General features: G+C 27.5%; 1 protein-coding gene and 1 non-coding gene across 6 annotated transcripts in view; one reads left to right on the top strand and one right to left on the bottom strand.

The window, feature by feature from the left end:
• LOC113554430 (probable G-protein coupled receptor Mth-like 3) overlaps positions 1-21,106 on the bottom strand; it is a 37,765-nt gene that overhangs the window by 7,889 nt on the left and 8,770 nt on the right. For all 5 annotated transcript variants that reach the window (XM_026958273.1, XM_026958271.1, XM_026958274.1 and 2 more), the window contains 6 exons: positions 17,701-18,062; positions 16,710-17,269; positions 11,083-11,586; positions 1,089-1,167; positions 818-1,005; positions 483-636 (listed from right to left, as the gene is read on the bottom strand). In XM_026958273.1, the coding sequence (XP_026814074.1) occupies positions 483-636; positions 818-1,005; positions 1,089-1,167; positions 11,083-11,586; positions 16,710-17,269; positions 17,701-17,954 (1,739 nt within the window). In that variant the 5' untranslated portion in view covers positions 17,955-18,062. The remainder of the gene's footprint in view (positions 1-482; positions 637-817; positions 1,006-1,088; positions 1,168-11,082; positions 11,587-16,709; positions 17,270-17,700; positions 18,063-21,106) is intronic.
• On the top strand, positions 9,332-9,404 carry Trnak-cuu. The gene has a single exon. It is a non-coding gene; the product is annotated as a tRNA-Lys (tRNA).

Raw genomic sequence — 21,106 nt, 5'->3', positions numbered from 1 at the left:
GTCTTGTTTATATAATTGATAGTCCTATACATAAATTAACATAAAATATATTATACATCGTATAAAACCAAGTGCAAGCAAAAGATAATTTACATATTATGTCCACTGGATTATATATTAAATCTAACAACTATATGTATATTTAATCAGTACAATTTCACGATTAAAAAAAATTATGTTATTATAATTATTATTAGTTTTTGTATTCTCTCCGTACAAATAGTATACAATACATTTATCCATAAATAATTATCATATTGTGATTAACGATCGACAGTCAACGTAATAAACTTATAATTATTCGTAATTCAACATCTAATCGTTAATAATGTTAAATTTTATGACTGCGTCGATCCGCGCTATACCAACTATTTTTACTAAATAGAATAATATTTTTAATTAGATTTCTTCTGCCCCATTACACAATACACAGCTATTTTTTTTTTTAATATAAACCATAACAATTTTACATTCTTATTTACCTCATATCATTGTGATTATTTTGACGATTCAATACTTTTGACGTACCCCTTCGGATGAATACAATTCTAAAAGCAGTGAATAAGAACAGTATGAAATTGGTTGATAGAAGTAACCCAATGGGCAAATAAAAGAATACACCAACTGATAATTTATCTGAAAAAAAAAGTAGTTAACAACAGACATTATCTTTTATCTATTTTTATTAACAAAAGTGTATGCTTTTCGACTGAATTAATTTTTTTTTTTTGAATCGAATGGATCGTGTTGTGTTAGGTACTTATTTATTATACATGGATAAAAATAAGTGCTAAATATTGTCATGCTTATTACTTACTAGAAAACCAACAATCATAGTTGCCAAAATTTGGTTTATAACTACTATCACCGAATAATTTAGTGAATTCGGCCATAGCTGTTAGTATTGTGATTCCGATGCTACAGCCCCACGCATAAGCTGAATAAATGACATATTTTTTCTTCTCGTTTTCAATTTTATTTGAGGACAAAAGTAGTCTGAATCCGCTGTAATAAAACGTACATTAGTGTGTAATTTATTAATAATGCTAATTGCATTTTTGAATAATTATATCAAAAATGTTACCAACCTAAATGTCCACGCAATGTCCGCACACATAACGTTGAGCCAGAAAAATGCTGCAAGAAATGAAAATTGTATGACAAAACCTAAAAGAAAAAATGTATCAATTGACAAGTTTACGAAATATTAAATGTAGGTATTTAAAAAAAATTTTATGCATAATTATATGATATCTTGCTTCGCCTCAATTATTTCATTAGGAAACAAGAAGTACCTACCTATACACATAATAGTATTATAGTATATTAGACATTGCTCATTAGAGAAATAATTTTTCATTTATGTTTATGCGTTTTAAAATAATTAAGATAAAAGTAATTTATCTGAATCAAAATATGTTGATAATAAGTTTTAACTTCGAAATATTGTAATTGTATGCATATTATTGCATACGAGTATGCTAGATGATCTTGCAAGACGGCATGAACGGCGTTGCCCGTGACAAATAAAATGCTAAAATAAAAATTTGTTAAATTTAAATGGTACAGATTTTTTTTACTGTTATTTGAGTTGTTTTCAACAAATAAAAAATACAGGTGTAAAATTATATCCAATTATAATAATTATTTTATTTCCTGTAATAATATATAAATAAAAAAATATGGTTTTTCATCGGTCAGTTATATTCAACATTTATGGATTGAAAAGTAAAAAATAAATTATAAAAAGTAGCGCATGACATAAGAGATTTTGCTGAAAATATTGACGAAAATATTATGAACATCATTCAAAAACCATGAAGTAGCATAAGGATTATCCCAGCATCTGTTTTAGGCAATATTGACTTTCTATATTTATTAGTCATAGCTGATTCTGCACGACGTTGCCGTGATTTGACTTGACTGTGGATCATTTACACACGAGCATAATATGTCATATACACAAACATTGGCTTCTATTAATAAAATAAATATAGTCATATTTTTCATATTTATGATCATACATTATATTATTATCACATTTTAATTTGAAAAAATGAATTATCGACATTAAAATATTACTCATTGTAGATAAACATACAAATTATTATTATCACATTATTAATTTAAGATTAAATACCTACTTTCATATTATTATAATGATAATATGAGACGCGTATTATTTATTTGTTTCATCGTGTAGCATTTAAATGTAATAAATGAATAGTGATTCTAAAATACCAACAACCAAAACATTATTTTTTTAAAACTTTTAACCTTATTACAAAACATTAAAAATAAATCTTATTGCAATATTGTGAAATAAAATAAATTCTACACATAAACAATAGGCAAACGGATATTCTTAAAATTAATAATAAGACATAATATTTAATATCGAAAGCCCTTCAAATTACATATAATATTTAATATACGTTATTATAAATATTAAATTGATTTATGTTTAATTAATCGTCTGTGGGTTTCAATGTTACAAAGCTAATCAATATCAGTTAAACGTTTTGATCCAAAAATTATAACTTTTTCACTCATATCTTATAAAATTAAAACTATTTGTCAACGTCATGATTTTATACATTACTTATAATATATGACGTCTTAAATTATATCCTATAAATCTATTATTATTAACATTTTTATTATTTTACCACAAACTTCAGTTTTTAATGAAATTGCATGTTTGTATTAAACAAATTTAATATTCATGAGGACCAATTAGTTTATTTTATAAATAAATAATTCTTAAAAGAGATTCGAATAATTCATTTAATAACAATATTTATTATATAAAAATAAAATTTTTTTAAATAAAAAAATACGGTCAAGTGGGCACTGCTCTGAAAATAAGTATTGAATGACCAAGTCCCACACTGATAGATATTTTAAATTTTAATTCAATGATATATCGTTATATACGAAAAACGATTCTGAGCAGACGGTCTATCAGTTTATAAAAAAATATATTTTAAGTTTTGTGTTAATAATGCTATTAAATGCAATAGGTTGAATTAATTGTTACCAAAAACATTGCATTTGAAAATATTTTTTGTGTACCTATAAAATATAATAATATTAGTAAGTAAGTACGTAAAATTTTTATGTTTCAATGTATATTTTTTAATTATAGTTAACATAATTATACACCATAAGGAAAATTGTATGCTCAATTTTATAATTATATATGTGCCCTTAAAACCAGTGGGCTAAAAAAACATATCCCATTAAATTTAATAATTCTTTCTGTTTTTTGTATTGACAAATCCGCGAAAAGAAATGATTCATATTTTGATAAATAAACTTACACTAAACTATTTGTAAAATAACAGGAAATTTAAATTAGTGATATAATTTATATATGAAATATAAATAAACATTTTGATAACTTAATGTTTATTTTTTTGAATTTGTTTGTTCAATAGTAATAAAAACTGACATCGGTTATTTGTTGGACATAATAAAATATTAAAATAGGATAATGAAATTTCATTTCAAAATTTTCTAACTCATTGATCTGCCACTTTGCAGTATAGGCTGAATAAGATTAAAGAAGTTAACTCAATGGTGATAGAAATATTAAAGGAATAGAAAAAATATTGTATGCTATTAGGTTATAAACTTGTGAGTTAAAAATATTTATTATTTAAAATTATAAAATTAATTTTATTTTATGAATTAGGTTGATATTGTTTTCAATGGATTATATCGTCATCAATCGTTTTAGATATATGTGAAGAATTTACAAAATTGTACAATAATATTTTACAAATTAGTAAAACAATACATAAAACTATAAAAAACAAAGATGGGAAATTGTTACTTACTTCAAAAACTCAAAATGACAAATGATCTTACACAAAGTAGGTAGATAATACAAATTTCAAACATTCAATTTTATTATGTCACTCTAAAAATTAATTTAAACTGTAAATTGTTATTTGGATGGTAAAGACTAAAGACTGTACACTTTTTCACCCACTAAGTTTGTTATTTGTACCAACATCACCAAAGTTACAAAAGATGACAGCTGAAAGAACAATATAATAAAATAGGTACTCCATAAAGGATTTACAAAAGAGTTTTATGTTTAATACTTCAATCAGTGAATCTAAAAACTATTTATTAGGTTTAAAAAATAAAAATTACCAATACCACCTTGTATAATAGTAATTGGTACACCACTAAAACCTGAACAAATTGTAATCTACTTTAATTCAATAAAATATAAAATTTTTCATATTACCCATGCAATTGATATGTTTTAAAATGTTTATTATGTTTAACTTACAATATCCTTTACAATTATGTACAGTTTGGAATAGTTTGGATGTTCATACAAAAATATTTTTTTAATATAGATACCTACAAAAATAATAAAATATGATACACCAATTACCATCTAACTTATTATTTGAATTAAATATTATAATAATATAACATGAACATTAATATCATGATATACATTGTTTTATATTTTTTTTAGTAAGTATTTTATAACCTAAACTAAATAATATTTTTTAGATTATTTGAATTGATGATGTCGATAATGATGATTCAATTCCTTATGATTGCAACATTTCTCATCAATATCTACACCATCAACATCTTTTTCAAATGAAGCTGAAACTGAAAATACAGGACTATCTCAAAGCAAACAAAAATAAAGGAAAAGTTTTTTTCCCCATCTGTTATTTTCAAAAAACAAGAGACTATAACAGATAGAATTATAAAATTTATTGTCAAAAATAAGCTCCCACTATCTATTGTGGACAGTGTTGGATTTTTGGAACTCACTACAAATTATGAAGTTCTAAGCAAAGCAATAATAAAAAGAAGAATTTTTGGTCTATAGTATCAAACAGAAAAAATTAAAGTAGAAAGTGAAATAAAAAGTTCAGAATGCATTGCAGCATTAACAACCGTCTGTTGGACGAGTAGATTAATGGAATCGTATATTTCAGTTACAGCACATAGCATCAAATAACGATTGGAAAATGGTAAACTTTATATTAACTACTGAAATAATGGATGAGCTCCATAAAAGTATTAATCTTAAAGATAAAATTATCGGCATTGTAAGAAAATGAGATATATATATATATATATATATAATAAAACTATTTGTATTGCACATGATAACGCTTCAAATATAAGAAATGCAATTGTTTCTATGACACTTGATGTTGAAAGCAGAACATTCATATAACACTTATGTATTAATAAAGGTTTAGAAGAAAAAACTATCAAGTAAATACTTGTAACTGTGTCATCAATCGTCTCAAATTTTAAACATTCATCTATAGCAACCAAAGCACTACAGTTCATACAGACAAATACAAAACAATCAGAAACAAAATTAATACAATCTGTAAAAAAAAGATGGAATTCTGCCTATTCCATGATTGTAAGACTTATTGAAGTTATTAGTTAGACAAATTATCAGTATAGTACTTAATAGTTAATGATTGTTCTACCACAAACAGAAACACTGCATTTATGTTGGAGCTCAGTGAGTTAAAATGGATACTATCAGAGCAACTAATTAAAGTACTTAAGCCTTTTGATCTTGCTACCAAAGAATTGTCGACAACTAAAAGCCCAACTATTTCAACTGTACGACCTCTTTTAAAAAGCATAGTTCATAATTTTTTAATTATGAACGATTCTGACCTACCAGAAATTAAAACATTAAAAAAATCTTTGATAATGGAGTTTAAATTAAAATCTTTTAATGAAATATTACACGATGATGCAATATTAGTTTTAAATATATCTTCAATTTTAGATTCACAATATAAAAATTTTTCAATAAAAATAATTAACACATTAAAACATTTTTTTAAAACTCAGATCACTGATAAAGAAGATTCAATTGACAGTAATAATCAATCAAACTATTGTAAATCTGTTTTGATATATTGTTTCCTCAAGATAATAACAGTGAAGAAGTTAACCAATAAAATGAAATAGATAAATAGGTATGTAAAATTAAATTTAAAAAATGTATTGACAAAAAAGGTATCCAAGTGTTTCCAGACTAGCTAAAAAATATTTATGTATTCCCTAAACTTCCACTTCATCAGAAAGAGCATTTTCTACAGCTGGAAACATAATAAGTTCCAAAAGGAGTTGTTTGACTGGTGAAACCGCTAAATGGTTGATTTTCTTATCCCACAGGACTCAACATTAAAATACATACATAATATTTTTAATTTTATTTTTAGTTTAATTGATGTAAAAAAAAAAAGAATGTATGTAGTTTTTAACTTTATACTTAATTAGCAAAAGTAATAAATTAATGATACAAGTTAGTAAAAGTAAATAATAATATTTTATTTTTTTATTATTTCTGGTGGAATGGATCCAGATTGATAGATCGATGAAACATTTTCCCAGCACTATACACCATAGTTCCATACCAATTAATAACCCAAATGTTGCACTATTTAAATAAAATAAAATAATAAATTCAATCATATAATTAATCAAATCTAATATACAAAAGTAATTTTATCTATGATTATATTTAAAATTTAAAGCTAATTAATACAAGTTATGTATTTTTATACTAAAGTATTATAAAATATATATAACGTTTTATAGTATTTAATATTTTGATTTAAATCTATGTATTATATTAGTTTGTTAATATTTTTTTCTTTTTTGAAATTTCTTAGGTTTTGCTTCATTATTTTATTTTTTGAAGTTTTGAAATATTATAATTATCTATATTTGGACAATGATGATAATATGTGTATTATAATAAAATATAAATAATTTTACATTACACATTTACTGGTTACTTAGCTGTGTATTAAAATATCCTAATTTCATGTCAAAACTAATAGGTATTTAATAATATGGTGCTTGATACAATCATAGGCGTGCGCAGATTTTAATTTCCGGTCGAGCCTGGAAGAATTAGTGCCCCAATACTTGAACAGTGCCCCTAATTTTTTTTGACACATTAACATACTAGGTACATAGGTACATTCTAATCGTAATAATTGTAAATTTAAAACTGTATAATATATATATGCCTATACAAATAGAATCAAGTTGTATGTGCAATGTGCATACAACATTAATGTGATAAACATAAGTACTTGTATATTTTTTAAGTTAAAAATAAAATTATATATTATATTAATACATACCTAATGCATGTTTTTGTATCTAACTATACATATTAACTTAGTAGGTAATATATAAATGTGTAATTATGTAATAATTGATAAATGATAATTTCCATAGGCGATAGGCCATTGTCTACATTATACAGTATAGAGTATAAAATCTTTAGTACTTCTTTAGTCATACTAGGTACATATTTTGACGTTTAGTGCACAGTGTTTTAGTCAGATAAATAAATAAATAAATAAATAAATAAATAAATAAATAAATACTATGTGGTGGTACACAAATATTTTTATTTTATTTCACTATTACGACAAATACAATTTTCATGATCTCCACGAATATAATGATAGAGTTAAATGTAATATACACAAATTTGAAATATTACTATACCCCTAAAAGATTCCGCTCGTCCTGTACGTACGCCTATAGATACAATACATATTTGTACAGCCAGTTTTTAAAGTAAAAATAATAAATATGTTTAAATGTTTTTTAAGATAAAAATAATATTTATTAATGATCCAAATACTTTTTTAGTTGAGGTACAATAACTTTTTTGAGAAAATAAATTATTTGTCAAATCAATAAAAAAAATTATACAGCCTAAATAATATTAATTATTTGTTAATTATGTATTTTCTTAAGGTGAATAAGTATTTATCAATAGTATTAAATTGAAATCTTTGATGTAATAAATAATTTAATTAATTGATTAAAAAATAAGATGTATAGCTAATGATATAGTCTAGATGCAGACCAGATCTACACATTATATATTAATAGTGCTTTTTCTTATAATAATAAAATACTTATTAATGGAATAAAGTTTAGTGTTATTGAAGCAATAAATAATTTATTAAATTAATACAAATTCTATAGACAAATTTTCAAATAATCTAACTGGCAAATTTTTCTATATCAAATTTAATAAAAATTTTATAGGGTCACTATGCAATGATATTTTATTAATATATTTATCGTTAATTTTGGTTGGTTGATCTAACAAATAATGAATATCGTTATTAATAATTTTCAATATGTAATAATATCTAAGTTTCAACTTAAATATCTATAAAAAAAATATGCATATATATTTTTTTAGATTTTTTTTGTTTTCAGTATTAAATACTCATAAAAAAACTTTGAATTAAACTTTTAATCCTTAGCTATAAAAATGACATGTTTATAAATGTTCAACTGCAAAATAATTTACAAATTTTCATATTTATTTCAAATATTTTTACATATAAATAAGAAAATCTTATTTTAGACCTTGTATTTATTTTCAAGAACTTTGAACCAATGAATAATTTTTAATCGTCACTTATAGGAAAAATAAAAATAAAATTTTCAAAAACTTATAAACAGGTAGCTCAAAAAGAATCGACATATTTGGAAATTATAATATGTGTAGGAGCTAAATACTAGGAAATGCTAGTATCACCACTATCACCGCCTGGTGCTTATTTCTCAAATTATTTTTGTATTATTTATAACATTTATATATAATTTTTGCTTATTGTCTTGTGAACAATTTAATAAAATATTGTGTGTACATACTACATATCTAATATACCTACATTTTAAATAAATGCAATTATTTATAATGATAATAATAATTATTATTTTTATAGTTACCTACTAACTAGTAATTATCAAGTTAAAATACAAACAAGAATACAAGATCAATTTTGACAATAGTATCATTCATACAACACTGCTAATTAAATATGTATATTATACCTACTATATACAAATGTTAATTAATTTGGTTTATCATAAATTATAAACTATAATGTTATGATTGTAATACAACCTAAATGAAAAATATAAAAATAGTATGCTAACAAATAATAACTGTCTATAATCAAAAATATTTTTATGTGTCGCACTTCTCTATTTCACACATATATTATAATAGGTAATTAAGTTATAACTCATTAATTACATTACCTACAATGTTGGTTGATTATTTTTATTCAAGTTACACTTATATTTGTTGATGTCTTTCTTTACTTATATACCTACCTAGCTGTCCTAGGTTATATCATAATTGTTATTTTTATTTATCATGATTAGTGATTACATTTTCTTAACACAGACATCCGAGTTGTGTAAAATATTAAGATACGTATGTATCATAGGAGTATAAAATCTTATTATCATATCATCAGCCCGGCTAGCTCAGTCGGTAGAGCACGAGACTCTTAATCTCGGGGTCGTGGGTTCGAGCCCCACGTTGGGCGAAGATTTTTTTTCCATCATAATTATTAATTATTATTTATTAGATTCTAAGCAAAGCATATACTTTTGATAGGTGAAAAATAAAAACTGGCAGTACTAATTTTGACAATTGAATAAAAAAAACAAAAATCAGGAAAACAGGAATTATTTTGATAACATCGATTTTGTTTTTTCGATGTTAATCGGAAACAAATAATCGTAAAAACATCAAATTTTCACCAAATATTTATATTATTGTTTTCTAATTTACAATACAATTTTCAAAATATTTTATTTTTTTAATAGTTATTTATGGACAATCGGAATTTTTTTTTAGACATGATGTTTAAAAATTATTTGTTAGGTAAAAAGTAGTTAAATGCTTGAAAAATTAATGCAGAGTTCCTCATGCGTTAGCGTTATTAATTATTTCTCAGTTAAAAATTTACGTTTAAAGTTAGAATTGTGACAAAGTTCATAAAAACTGCAAAAATTAGTAAATTATTTGATATCTTTAAGTTATGAAAATCTACAGGCTTCTGCATAAGTAACTCATACTGAAACTATAAAATCCAAAAAACTGTTTATAGATAATTATTTTTTTATAAATATTTTAAGTTCTGTTTTGGACAAAATTACTTATTTATAAACGATAAATAACGATATTTTAATTATTTTGTTTTAATTTAAAAATATTATTCATGGATTTCTATTAAACACAGTAACATGTTTGATTTATTTATAGTTACTATAAATCTAATTTTACTATTTTGCAATATTTACAGAAAGAAGTGTTTTGATTAAATTGATGATATATTATGGTACAAATAATATTATTTTGTTAAATATTTATTATTATAATAATTAAATACCAAAATACCAATAATATAATATATTATATATGCGATATATTCGAAAAAATATATATCGCAACCTACTATAACATTAAAATCAAAATAAATTACTAATACATAAAACTACCTATTATATCAAAATCATCTAGTGGTATAAAGCCTACAAGCCGTAGGTCGTTTCTGCTCAGAATGGTTTTTCGTATAATCGTTTACCAGTTGATATACAATTGAATTCAAATTTAATACACTTATAATAAGTTATAATATAGTTAGCCAATTGACACCAAACGTACAACAGAGTGGTACTCAATTATCTGTTTTTTTTTTTTTTTATATTAATATTTAGTTACATACAGTGTTATCATACTCGTCATTAAAGATCAGATACACAACTAACTATAGATAGTCTCTGACACGGATTTGAATGTTTTTACTATTTTCATTGATTACAACAGTAATGTATCTATTATTGATTTTTAATTTGAACGTACAATATAATAAAACGGCGCAATCGTGTATTTTCACGTTAGGAATTTTTAAATTTAAATCTCTTAAATCTATTGTGTTAGTATGAATCTTTTCGATGTCTATCAAGAACAAAATCTACTGTTCTTACGTTTTTTAGTTTTTATTGTAATGTCGAGGTCTTTTTTTTTTTACTGCAAATTTATGTGTATAATACGTTTGAGAATTTTTCAGAGCATATTATAGTCGCATACTAAATATTTTATTTATTATACATAATGAAACACTTTTTTTTTTTTTAGTGCGAATCGAATTTACGTACCCCACACATTACAATATACACTTTGTGAGTAACGACGACCATAATTATAATAATATTTACCGGCAATGACGCAGGCGCAATTGTTGAACAATTGCCGGACGAGCGTGGTGGCCGCCAGCGTGGCGTACGACACGAACAGGCAGACGGTGTGCGCGATCAGGTTGCCCGAGTGGACGGTGACGCGAAGCTCGGGCAGCACGGCGTATATGAGCAGCGTGGCGGCCAGGAAAATCGTGCCGACCACGAAGTAGGCGCCGTACAGTATCTGCCGGAACTTCAGCGGGCCGGCGGCGTCCGCCACGCCGGCGGCCAGTCGGCAGGCGAGCATCACGCCCGTGTACGTAGTGTTCGTCTCGGCCTGCATCGCGTCCACGCAGTAGTCGTCGCGCTCGATGGGCAACAGGCCGCCGTCCACCAGCACGCGGCCGTCCGGCAGCAGGCCGTAAGTCGCCTGCACCCTTTTCGTGGCCGCGACGCCGGTATTTTTCATGTCCCCGCCGAGCAGGTACCAGCCACGGGGACCGCAGTTCGGCGGCTTCAGGCCGTAGAAATAGAGGTCCTTGCCTGCGGACGAGATGTAAGCGCGTTACACGCATTGCGTACCTACGGCCGGGACCGTTATCCTTCAAAAATGAGATGCCTAAGTACCGGTTTCTCCGCCGTTCGTTTTCCTCTAAATAAATAGAACCACGTTCGACAATTGCGCTTTCCTCCGCCCGTGACCGAATCGCGTTTATATTTTCCACCAGATATTTAAATCGTTATGATATTGATCTATTAAATACTAAAATAATTGATTTCATCTGTTTTACTTTAATTTATTAAATAATTAAACAATTTATAATTTTATTGGTATTCGTATACATAAAGCATGGAAATTTTAATAACGCTCCTGATGCTAATAATGTATATACTCGAATAGCGATATTAATTTATATGTTATTATGTTTTAATTTGAAATCATTATACTGGTACTTTTAGTTTAAAAATTGATATTTTCATAATGATTTTTTATTTTAGTTTATTTTATGTTTAATGTCGACCCGTGTCCCATAAATATATAAATATATATATACTCCTGGCAGAAAATTATAGGTACATATACCTAATAAAACTAATAAAAGGATAACGAATAACGATTGAAAACGAACAGTGGAGAAATATAGTATACCTATCTCATTTTTGTAGGATAAATGATAATAGCTATGGTAGGATTTTATAAAATGAACAAAAAATAACACTGACATTAAAATAATAAGAAAAATATCACAATTTACAATAATTCACAGTTCTATACATAACAATCATCGTGATTTTCTTTTTACCTATACCATTGCAAATATTGTTAGCTCATGCGAATGCTTTATATTACATTACATTAATAAAAAAATTACATGCAAGATGCATTCAGGACATTTATTATTAGATTTATTAACAATTGAAAACAGTATTTTCTACCTAAATTGTACGAGCAGCGATCGGAATATGAAAAGGAAAAAAAGGTCAAACTCACAGACCACCAGTGTGGCGATAAAACGATTTCACTATACATTGTTACCGAAACGACCGCATATGATATTATGTATAGATAATGCTAAGTCACATACATTTTGTGATATATTTTTATATTTATTTACATTATTTTATTGTATATCATTATGTAGTCCTGTCCATATGGCATAGGTAATCGATATTTTTGAGAAAAGTATATAAAAGGTGATAATGTACCAGATTTCGATGACACAAAATGGTAACGGATAACATAGGTACCTACTAAAATATAGAACGGTGTGAATATTTTCATAAGTACTATATAAAAAATAGGCAGAAGTTAATAGTGTAAAATTAACTTTTACAATTTTTTAAAAAGTCGTTGTATATGTATTAAAAAATAATAATATAGGTATACCTATGTAAAATTTTCAAGACCTCGTGAAAAGTTTTTTTTTTAATTACAACAAAAAAAATTGTTTAAAATGTTTAATTATCTAATTCTATTAAAATTCTAATTTAAAATATCTATAAAAATTATTAAAATATTTTCTAGATTTTTTTGGTTTCAATATTAACTACATACTTACTTAATATTTAATAAATATGTAGTTACAAAATAATTTTACAAATTTTGTTTCATTTAAATCTCAAATGTTAATATTAATAAAAAAAAATCATTACATATATCTATATAACTAAAAAATTCAAAATCTTTTGAACATTTTACCGTGTATAGAAATTTTTTAAATATTTGAAGACAATTAAATGTACCTACGATTATTCAATTTTTGAACTACTACCAAAATCGTTTATAAAAAAAAAAATCATAGTATTTCTCGTGTTAACATTTTACGCTTGAAAATTAGTTAAATGTTCTATAATTCTATATAATACATTTTTTACTGGAGTATAAACATTGTTTAGCTTTGAGATAAATACATTTTTATGAGTGTTTAAATTCAAATTTTAACGACAATGGATATTCAAACATAAATCAACGATTTCTGATTTCTCCTTCAACAATTTTTGTAATATAAAAAACATTAACTGTTGAAAAAATCTTAAAATATATTAGCCATTAGGTACCAAATCATTATTTCCTGTAAACACAACATTTTTAAAGTATTTAGACTATTTTTATGCTATTAAGTGATATGTATTTTTAATTTTCATTTAACGATTAGTGTGTTTGTCGTAATTCAAAAACTATATTTCATAAAGACTTGAAACTTTACGTTACCTATACTGCTTAATGCTTATATTATTATTTATCATTCAAAATAATAATTAGATTAGTTTAAAGCTATCTATTTATATTTTATACCACAAACCTATTCACACCGTTTTACTATACATCGGTATTTCACTTAAAACTGATATAATATTATTTAAAAATTACAAACTAATATTATAATTGTTAATATTTAATTTATGCAATTTGTTTTGGACAACATTTAGTTCAAATTAGTACATAAATACTATTTATAATCGATGATATTACTAATATCAATATATGAAATTATATTACAATCAAATATTCTTAGATACGCATATCCGATCAGAATCATTTTTTACATATACACTGATTTATCGTTAAATTTTAACTGCATATCAATTACAGAAATCTATTCAATGATTCAAGACCTTCTAATAAAACAAAAAAACTTTTTTGCGTTTTTATAAGATAATTTAAAAAGTAAAAATTGAATACTAAACTTATATAAACTGTCTCAACAGCAAAATGCATTAATATAATATTATGTGAAATAGTTTATTGAAATCATTAAATCAATTATTGAAAATTGAAATATTATTGATTTTAAATAAAAATAGTTATTAAATGTCAAAAATAATATCGCTAAATCGATATCTGGATTATAAAATATTTCCACGAAATGTATGGCTATTTAGTATACATCAAATATATAAAACGATAACCATTTCGTTTATTGAAAATCCCGACACAAAAGATGTGATCGAAAACATCGATTGCGGTACACTATTTACAACACGGTCAATATCTATCTACATATTAGATCGTAGAAAAAATATGTATTAAAGGAATATAATAGAGGCGTCATTTATGGGGCGGCTGCAAGATATATATTGTTACCCCTATTTTTTCTTTTATGTTTTATTGACCTGTCATACAATTTACAAACGCGCCGACAACCAATGCATTTTAGTTAAAATATATTTTGTTAATCATGCACAATTCGTTAAATATATATATATTATACAACTACTATCTAAATGTTATGTATACAGTTGCCTCAAAAGTCCCGTATCGCCCTTTTTATCTCCGTGAAAAATCAATATGTCAGAATGTGAATTTTTCAAAAGCTATCTATAAAAAATGTATTCCATTAAATTTAAATTTGGTTATTACTGTTTCAAAACTCCATTTAAACATTATATTGATGTGTCACGGCCTTACAAGGATATTTGTGGTGGTGCGGGACTTTTGGGATATATACAATAGAACCTCGAGTATCCGAACTAGTTGGGACCGCACCTAGTTCCGAAACGCCCGAGTTTTTTAAATACTATAATATACTAGACAGTATTTACATACAACATACTTGATAATATGTAGGTAACACATATTAATATATATATTTGAAGCACTCGTGGCTATATGTTAATCATGCATATTATGTAATACATGAATGTGCATGATAAATAATAATTCTATATATTAATAAATAATAATAATGCGTATAATAATATAAATTATAAAATATATCATATTATATTATTGTTAAAGAATAATTATTGTATATTACATTTGTATACAAATAGTATACAATATGTCAGTATAGATTTATTATTATTAATATAGAATTATTATGCATAAATTATATTCATGACTAACGTGTACGCCGTGTGCTATAACGCGTGTTGATATTTGAATAATCGATGTTATCTGCTGTATAGTGAACAAATGTATACGTGCACGACAAAAGCTATTTCCGACCTTCCAGATTTTTCTTTGGAATAATAATATTATACACTTATGTAGATATTATTGTAATACTTTATCCTGTACCGATGACATAGTGTTATGTTTGTATAATATAGTCGACGAGTAAACTGATTGAAATACGATTTAGCCGATATTTGATCATAACGTATTTATTATTTCAACGAAGAACGTTTATACATATTATGTATATATGTTACTGCGAATGTCCGCAATTGGTGAGTGCTGACAGTCACCGGTTAATGTCGTCATACACCAAAGTCATTGGTGAATGTTGGAATATTGATTAAGTTTGTACCGTTTGTAAACATTTACTGGCGGATGTCGACATTTATACAACGATATTGGTTAATGTTGGTAATGCCGATATTATTTAATTTGATCTTACCTAATATTCTAGTACCTGCCTATACACGATGTAATTGCAAAACAAAGTGCACTACAAAAAAGTGCGGTTGTAGAAATGTTGGCATTTTATGCGGTTCAAAATATCATGACAGTTTGTCATGTTGCAATAAGTGGAACAATTTTCGCCGTCTTTTTAAAATAATAATTTTCGTAAGGCAAAATAATCATAATTTAAATCAATAACACAAGTATGATATTGTACAAAAACAATAGTCATAATTAATAAAATTAATTGTTAATATTTATAACTAAACATATCATTTCTATTTTATATTATTATCTATAGTACTATACTGTAATATTATGTGCGAATACGTAACCTATGTCAACATTAACCAAAACGATGTCGTGTTTGTTATCATCGACCAAAATCCTAATGTAAATGTCAACATTCACTAGGTTTTCAACACTCGCCAATTGCGGACATTCGCAGTAACACGTACATACATATAATATGAAATGTATAGAATGTATGTATAATATGTTGTATTGATTAAATGCACCTCTGCGCGCGTGTGTGTATATACCTACACATTTCTATGAATTCATATCTAAAGGTGAAATCGATAGTATTTTAATACACTAAAACACATTAAATACATCTATAAATAAACGCTCGAACGCCGCATGTACACTGAAAACCACTGAAAAAATGGGCCCCCCGACGCGGAGAAAAACTGCGCCGCTATTAAAAAGCAAAACGAAAAAACAAAAACCACCTCTGCAACTCGCACAAATCTAATACGTAACATCAAAATATCCTGTACGGGAGGGGGGGGGTGGAGGGTCGAGGGACACTCACGCCGCAGTTCCGTGCCGTTGGCGAGTTTCATGTGTATGGCGGCGGTGGCGTTGACCACGGACTGCACTTTGCCGCACCCGATGACGCCGCTCTTGTTGTGCTGGTACGCGAGCATGAGTCCCTTGCCGCAGCACTTCGGCACGCACGTCATCCTCGAGCACGGCTGGCACACCAGCGCCACGTACGTGTACCGGGCCGGCGTTCCGTAGTTGACGGCGGCCGGGGTCGTGCTGGTCGTGGTCGTCGTGGCGGCCGCCTTATTGTGCTGCGCACGCCCGTTGCCGTTCACCGTGACGCCGTCCACCAGCGACACGCGGTCGATGCAGTACTCGGCGCTGGAGAACGTCAGCCGCCCGTAAACGCCGGACGACCGGGTTTCCTGCCCGAACATGACCAGCCGCCCGTCGTCCAGCACCGCCACGTCGTCGTCGATGACGGTCATCTCCCGGGCGCCCATGTCGCACGGCATGCGGCCGTCCATGTCGAACATCCGGCCGTCCGGATCGAACTTCTCCGACAGGTTCGCAGACTGCAGGAACTCCATGTACGGCGGTATCCACCTGCGCAGAAATCGGACGTGAGTTTTCGGTTCCCGCGGTCGTGTACGACTAATAATATGATGTTGACATAATACTGTCAAACGAATCCGAATCACGTTTAGAATACCATCGCGAGTGATGGTCGAATATTATGTGCGCATTACGGAAGCGCAAAGGTATACCTCCCTCCTAATCGCGGGGCGAATTCGGTTTCGGTATACCCATTCTTTTTTTTTTTTTTTGCGTTTTATCCAAATGTTAGTTTTTAAATAGATTTGTTACACACTCGGGGGCAAAAGCGAGTGTATTACACGGCCCAACTCGTCGAGTTGAGATATTGAAATCCGTTCAAGTCGATAATATTATACATGTATATTAATTGCACGGGTTGCACGCGGCACACGATGGTAAGAACTCATTCGCGAGTACGTATTTATTTAAACGTTACCGACCAGGGAATCGAGTTGGAGATGGAGAACGCAAAGTCTGCTGGTGCGGTGGCCGCGGCCGAATCGTCGTCCGACGACCAAGCGTACGACTCGTGCTGGTCCTTGTCGTCCGCCACGAAGCCCGTGCACGAGAACGTGTCGATGGCCAGTATCATGTCCCTTGGACAGCATTTCGTCACCTTGGCATCGACGATGGTGGCCGTCGGACAGGACGCCCACGCCACGATCCATACGGTCACGTACGCTCGGGCTATCATTGTACTACTACGGCGACGATACAGATGCGAACCGAAAACAACGGATGACGGTCGAGCTACAGCTTTCGAGCACTTCCACGCACTTTTGCTGCCGCTGTACCATAGTTTCTAGAAAACGAAAGTTTTATTATTATTCTTACACGACCGTGTTGAAAATAAATAATCAATTATTTTTTAACGTTTATATATTACATGATATAGGAACATGCTTGTGCACATGCAATATATAACGACAGGCTGACAACACACTATTATGATTTTAATATTTAAAAAAAAATACAATTTTAAATATTATGATAAATACTTCATACTACGTATTTCATAAATATCACATACGTACTGGAGTACTGACATACGCACATCGAAATACAGAGAAATATCGATCACGAATATCGAAATTGTAATTGAAAACTATTGACGTGACATCGCCTGATGATAGGTTGTCATATTTTGTTATCATCCGTCGACAATTGCCCACAATCAGTGTTCACCTCATTTTATTTAGGTAAATTATAATAAACAATATTATTTATTTGAGTTGGTATAAGTATAGAGCAATACAAAATAGACAAGTAATTAACCGCTATACTGTACAGTAAATAGGTGTCCTACAATAATACCTACCACCTATATCTAGTCCTCGAGTTTAGATCACTATTGATATACTAAATTTTAAATCAATAATAAACCATTGCATTCGAATTATTAATCTAAACGGAGATGGTCTTTCAACCAAAATTACTAAGTTCTGAGTAGTAAGTATTTATTTTACTAATTGTAGTAATTTATTTTACTACTAGCAATACGGTAAGTTGAATTAATTTTTATCGAAAACATCGTATTTGTTATAAATTGAACTATCATGATAATATAGGTACCTATAATATATTATATATTTTATTTCATAAAAGAAAAAATATGATATTTTTTTTATTATTATTAATAACTTTTTAATTATTACCGCGGCTAATAATAGATTGATATATTAATAGAAATAATACGTTGAAAATTTCATCAAGTATTTTAAAATATAATAATATACATAAAAGTTTCAAATCCACATGAACAATTTTTTAACTCAAACTAGGTATCGAAACATATGTACAGCAGAACGAGTTTCCTGTTTATGACGTATGACATGGATTGCAATAGTAATTTTAACATTTTAACTTAAATCATTACTATTGATAAAAGAGTATTTTTTTAGCAATTTACATCTGGTTTTATGCTATGTACCTATCAAATAATATTAAAATAAAATAAGCAATAAGCCGTATCAACCAAAATAAATTAACAATGCGTAACATGGGATATGTGTATTGTATACATTATATCTTTATGCGAGTCTCCTAGGACCAGGATGTTGATGCACCGCAATATATATTAATAATAAACTAAAAAGTATAAAAATATGATCACGTTATTTTTGTAGTAAATTGCACCACACGCATGGCGTGTACCTTATCATACAATAACAATGTCATATAAATGGAAATTTGTTCCGTGACCACACACTGCAGTGATATTATTTGATATTTGATATTTTAAAATATTATTGTTTATTATAAACGTAAAACATATTATGGAATATATTATGAATGATGGTGGGAATAAGCGTCGTGACTAAATGAATATTTGACCACAAAATAGTTGTAAGATAAATATTATAAATATTATCAAATTACCTAGCTAACGTATGTTATTATTACTATTAGAACTATTCTATGCACATTTTATAAATAAGTTAACTTAGAGGTAACCAAAACCAACTATAATATTAGACTCGTTAAATAAAAACAAAATTATATAGTTGCGCTAAAAACCACGTCGGTAAAACTGTTACAATTGGCCGAATTTTGCTGGTTAAACGATACAAATGTGGCGTATCGTAATCGTTTTTAACTCTAATGCGGACTAATTAGTTCATTTATAATTCATGTACCTATACGATCATATGTACAATACTTATAAAGATGATACGCTGAAAAGTACATGAATACTGCTTTTTTTTTAGAATTGCAGACTCAACCATACATTAGAAATGAGTACAGCTATTCTAGTAATATTGTATTGTAATATGGTACAGTACATAGTTTTGAAAAAAAAAATATATCTCAAACATTACGATATCAGTAAATATATTTATATATATTTTACGACGGGTATTTTATTATTTTTTATAGACATTAATTTTGTCTAAACGATAGAACAACCATTTTAATCCTGACCATTAATACACGATATAAATACAACTTATTAAAATGTTAAATTAAACTGTAAATAAACTAAAAATCTTATTTATATTCTAAATCCCAATATGTTAGTATATTCCTATATTTCCTATACTCCAACGAGTATACAAATTAAATGAGTTTGTTGAATGTTTTTTTATAAAAAAAAAAAAAAAAGAATAATATATCATGATATTGATTTTAGAATTTGGTACTCTCATAATATTTATCTCTGTTTAGTTCGTTAAGCGTATTATATATTTCTAAATAGACCATACAATTAATACTATATATTTTTATATTTTAGAAATTATAATAATAATAATAATATTATTATAATAACGATAAATACTGTCAATAGAATAAATCACGTCGTTATTATAACTCTCAACAATTAATACCAACGAATTATTATATATAAATTTTTTTAAATTAAAACTAAGATTATTATTAATTAATAAAGCAACTTATATATTCTAAAAAAATGCATTGTTTTATATGTGTTGAATGTTAATTAAACTTAACATATTAGGTATATTTATGCGTATCAATTATTATACACGAAATAATGTGGCCGATGAATAAAATATAATGAGTCATATCTATAGGTCAAAAATCAATCTATTATTATTTTTAATTTGTTGAAGTCATTGGAAACGTTTAATGATTTTTTTTAATCTGTTTAGTTTACTCGACGTATTAATATAATTCTAAAAAATATGATTATTTGATTTGTTAGAACACATAAATGTCAGTCCGATAAAATTGTGTAGAGAAAATAATAGTATAATAATACCAAAAACATTACGTGATGTCGTGATGTTAAAATATATTAATGCCTGAATACTCTTTTAAAAGTATGAATTCAACACTAGACGATTTTACGATATCTACCATGATAATACATCTTCATTTATCCAA

Source organism: Rhopalosiphum maidis, chromosome 2 (assembly GCF_003676215.2).
Source record: "Rhopalosiphum maidis isolate BTI-1 chromosome 2, ASM367621v3, whole genome shotgun sequence".
Taxonomy (NCBI): domain Eukaryota; kingdom Metazoa; phylum Arthropoda; class Insecta; order Hemiptera; family Aphididae; genus Rhopalosiphum; species Rhopalosiphum maidis.
This window is presented reverse-complemented; position numbering and strand designations above follow the sequence as displayed.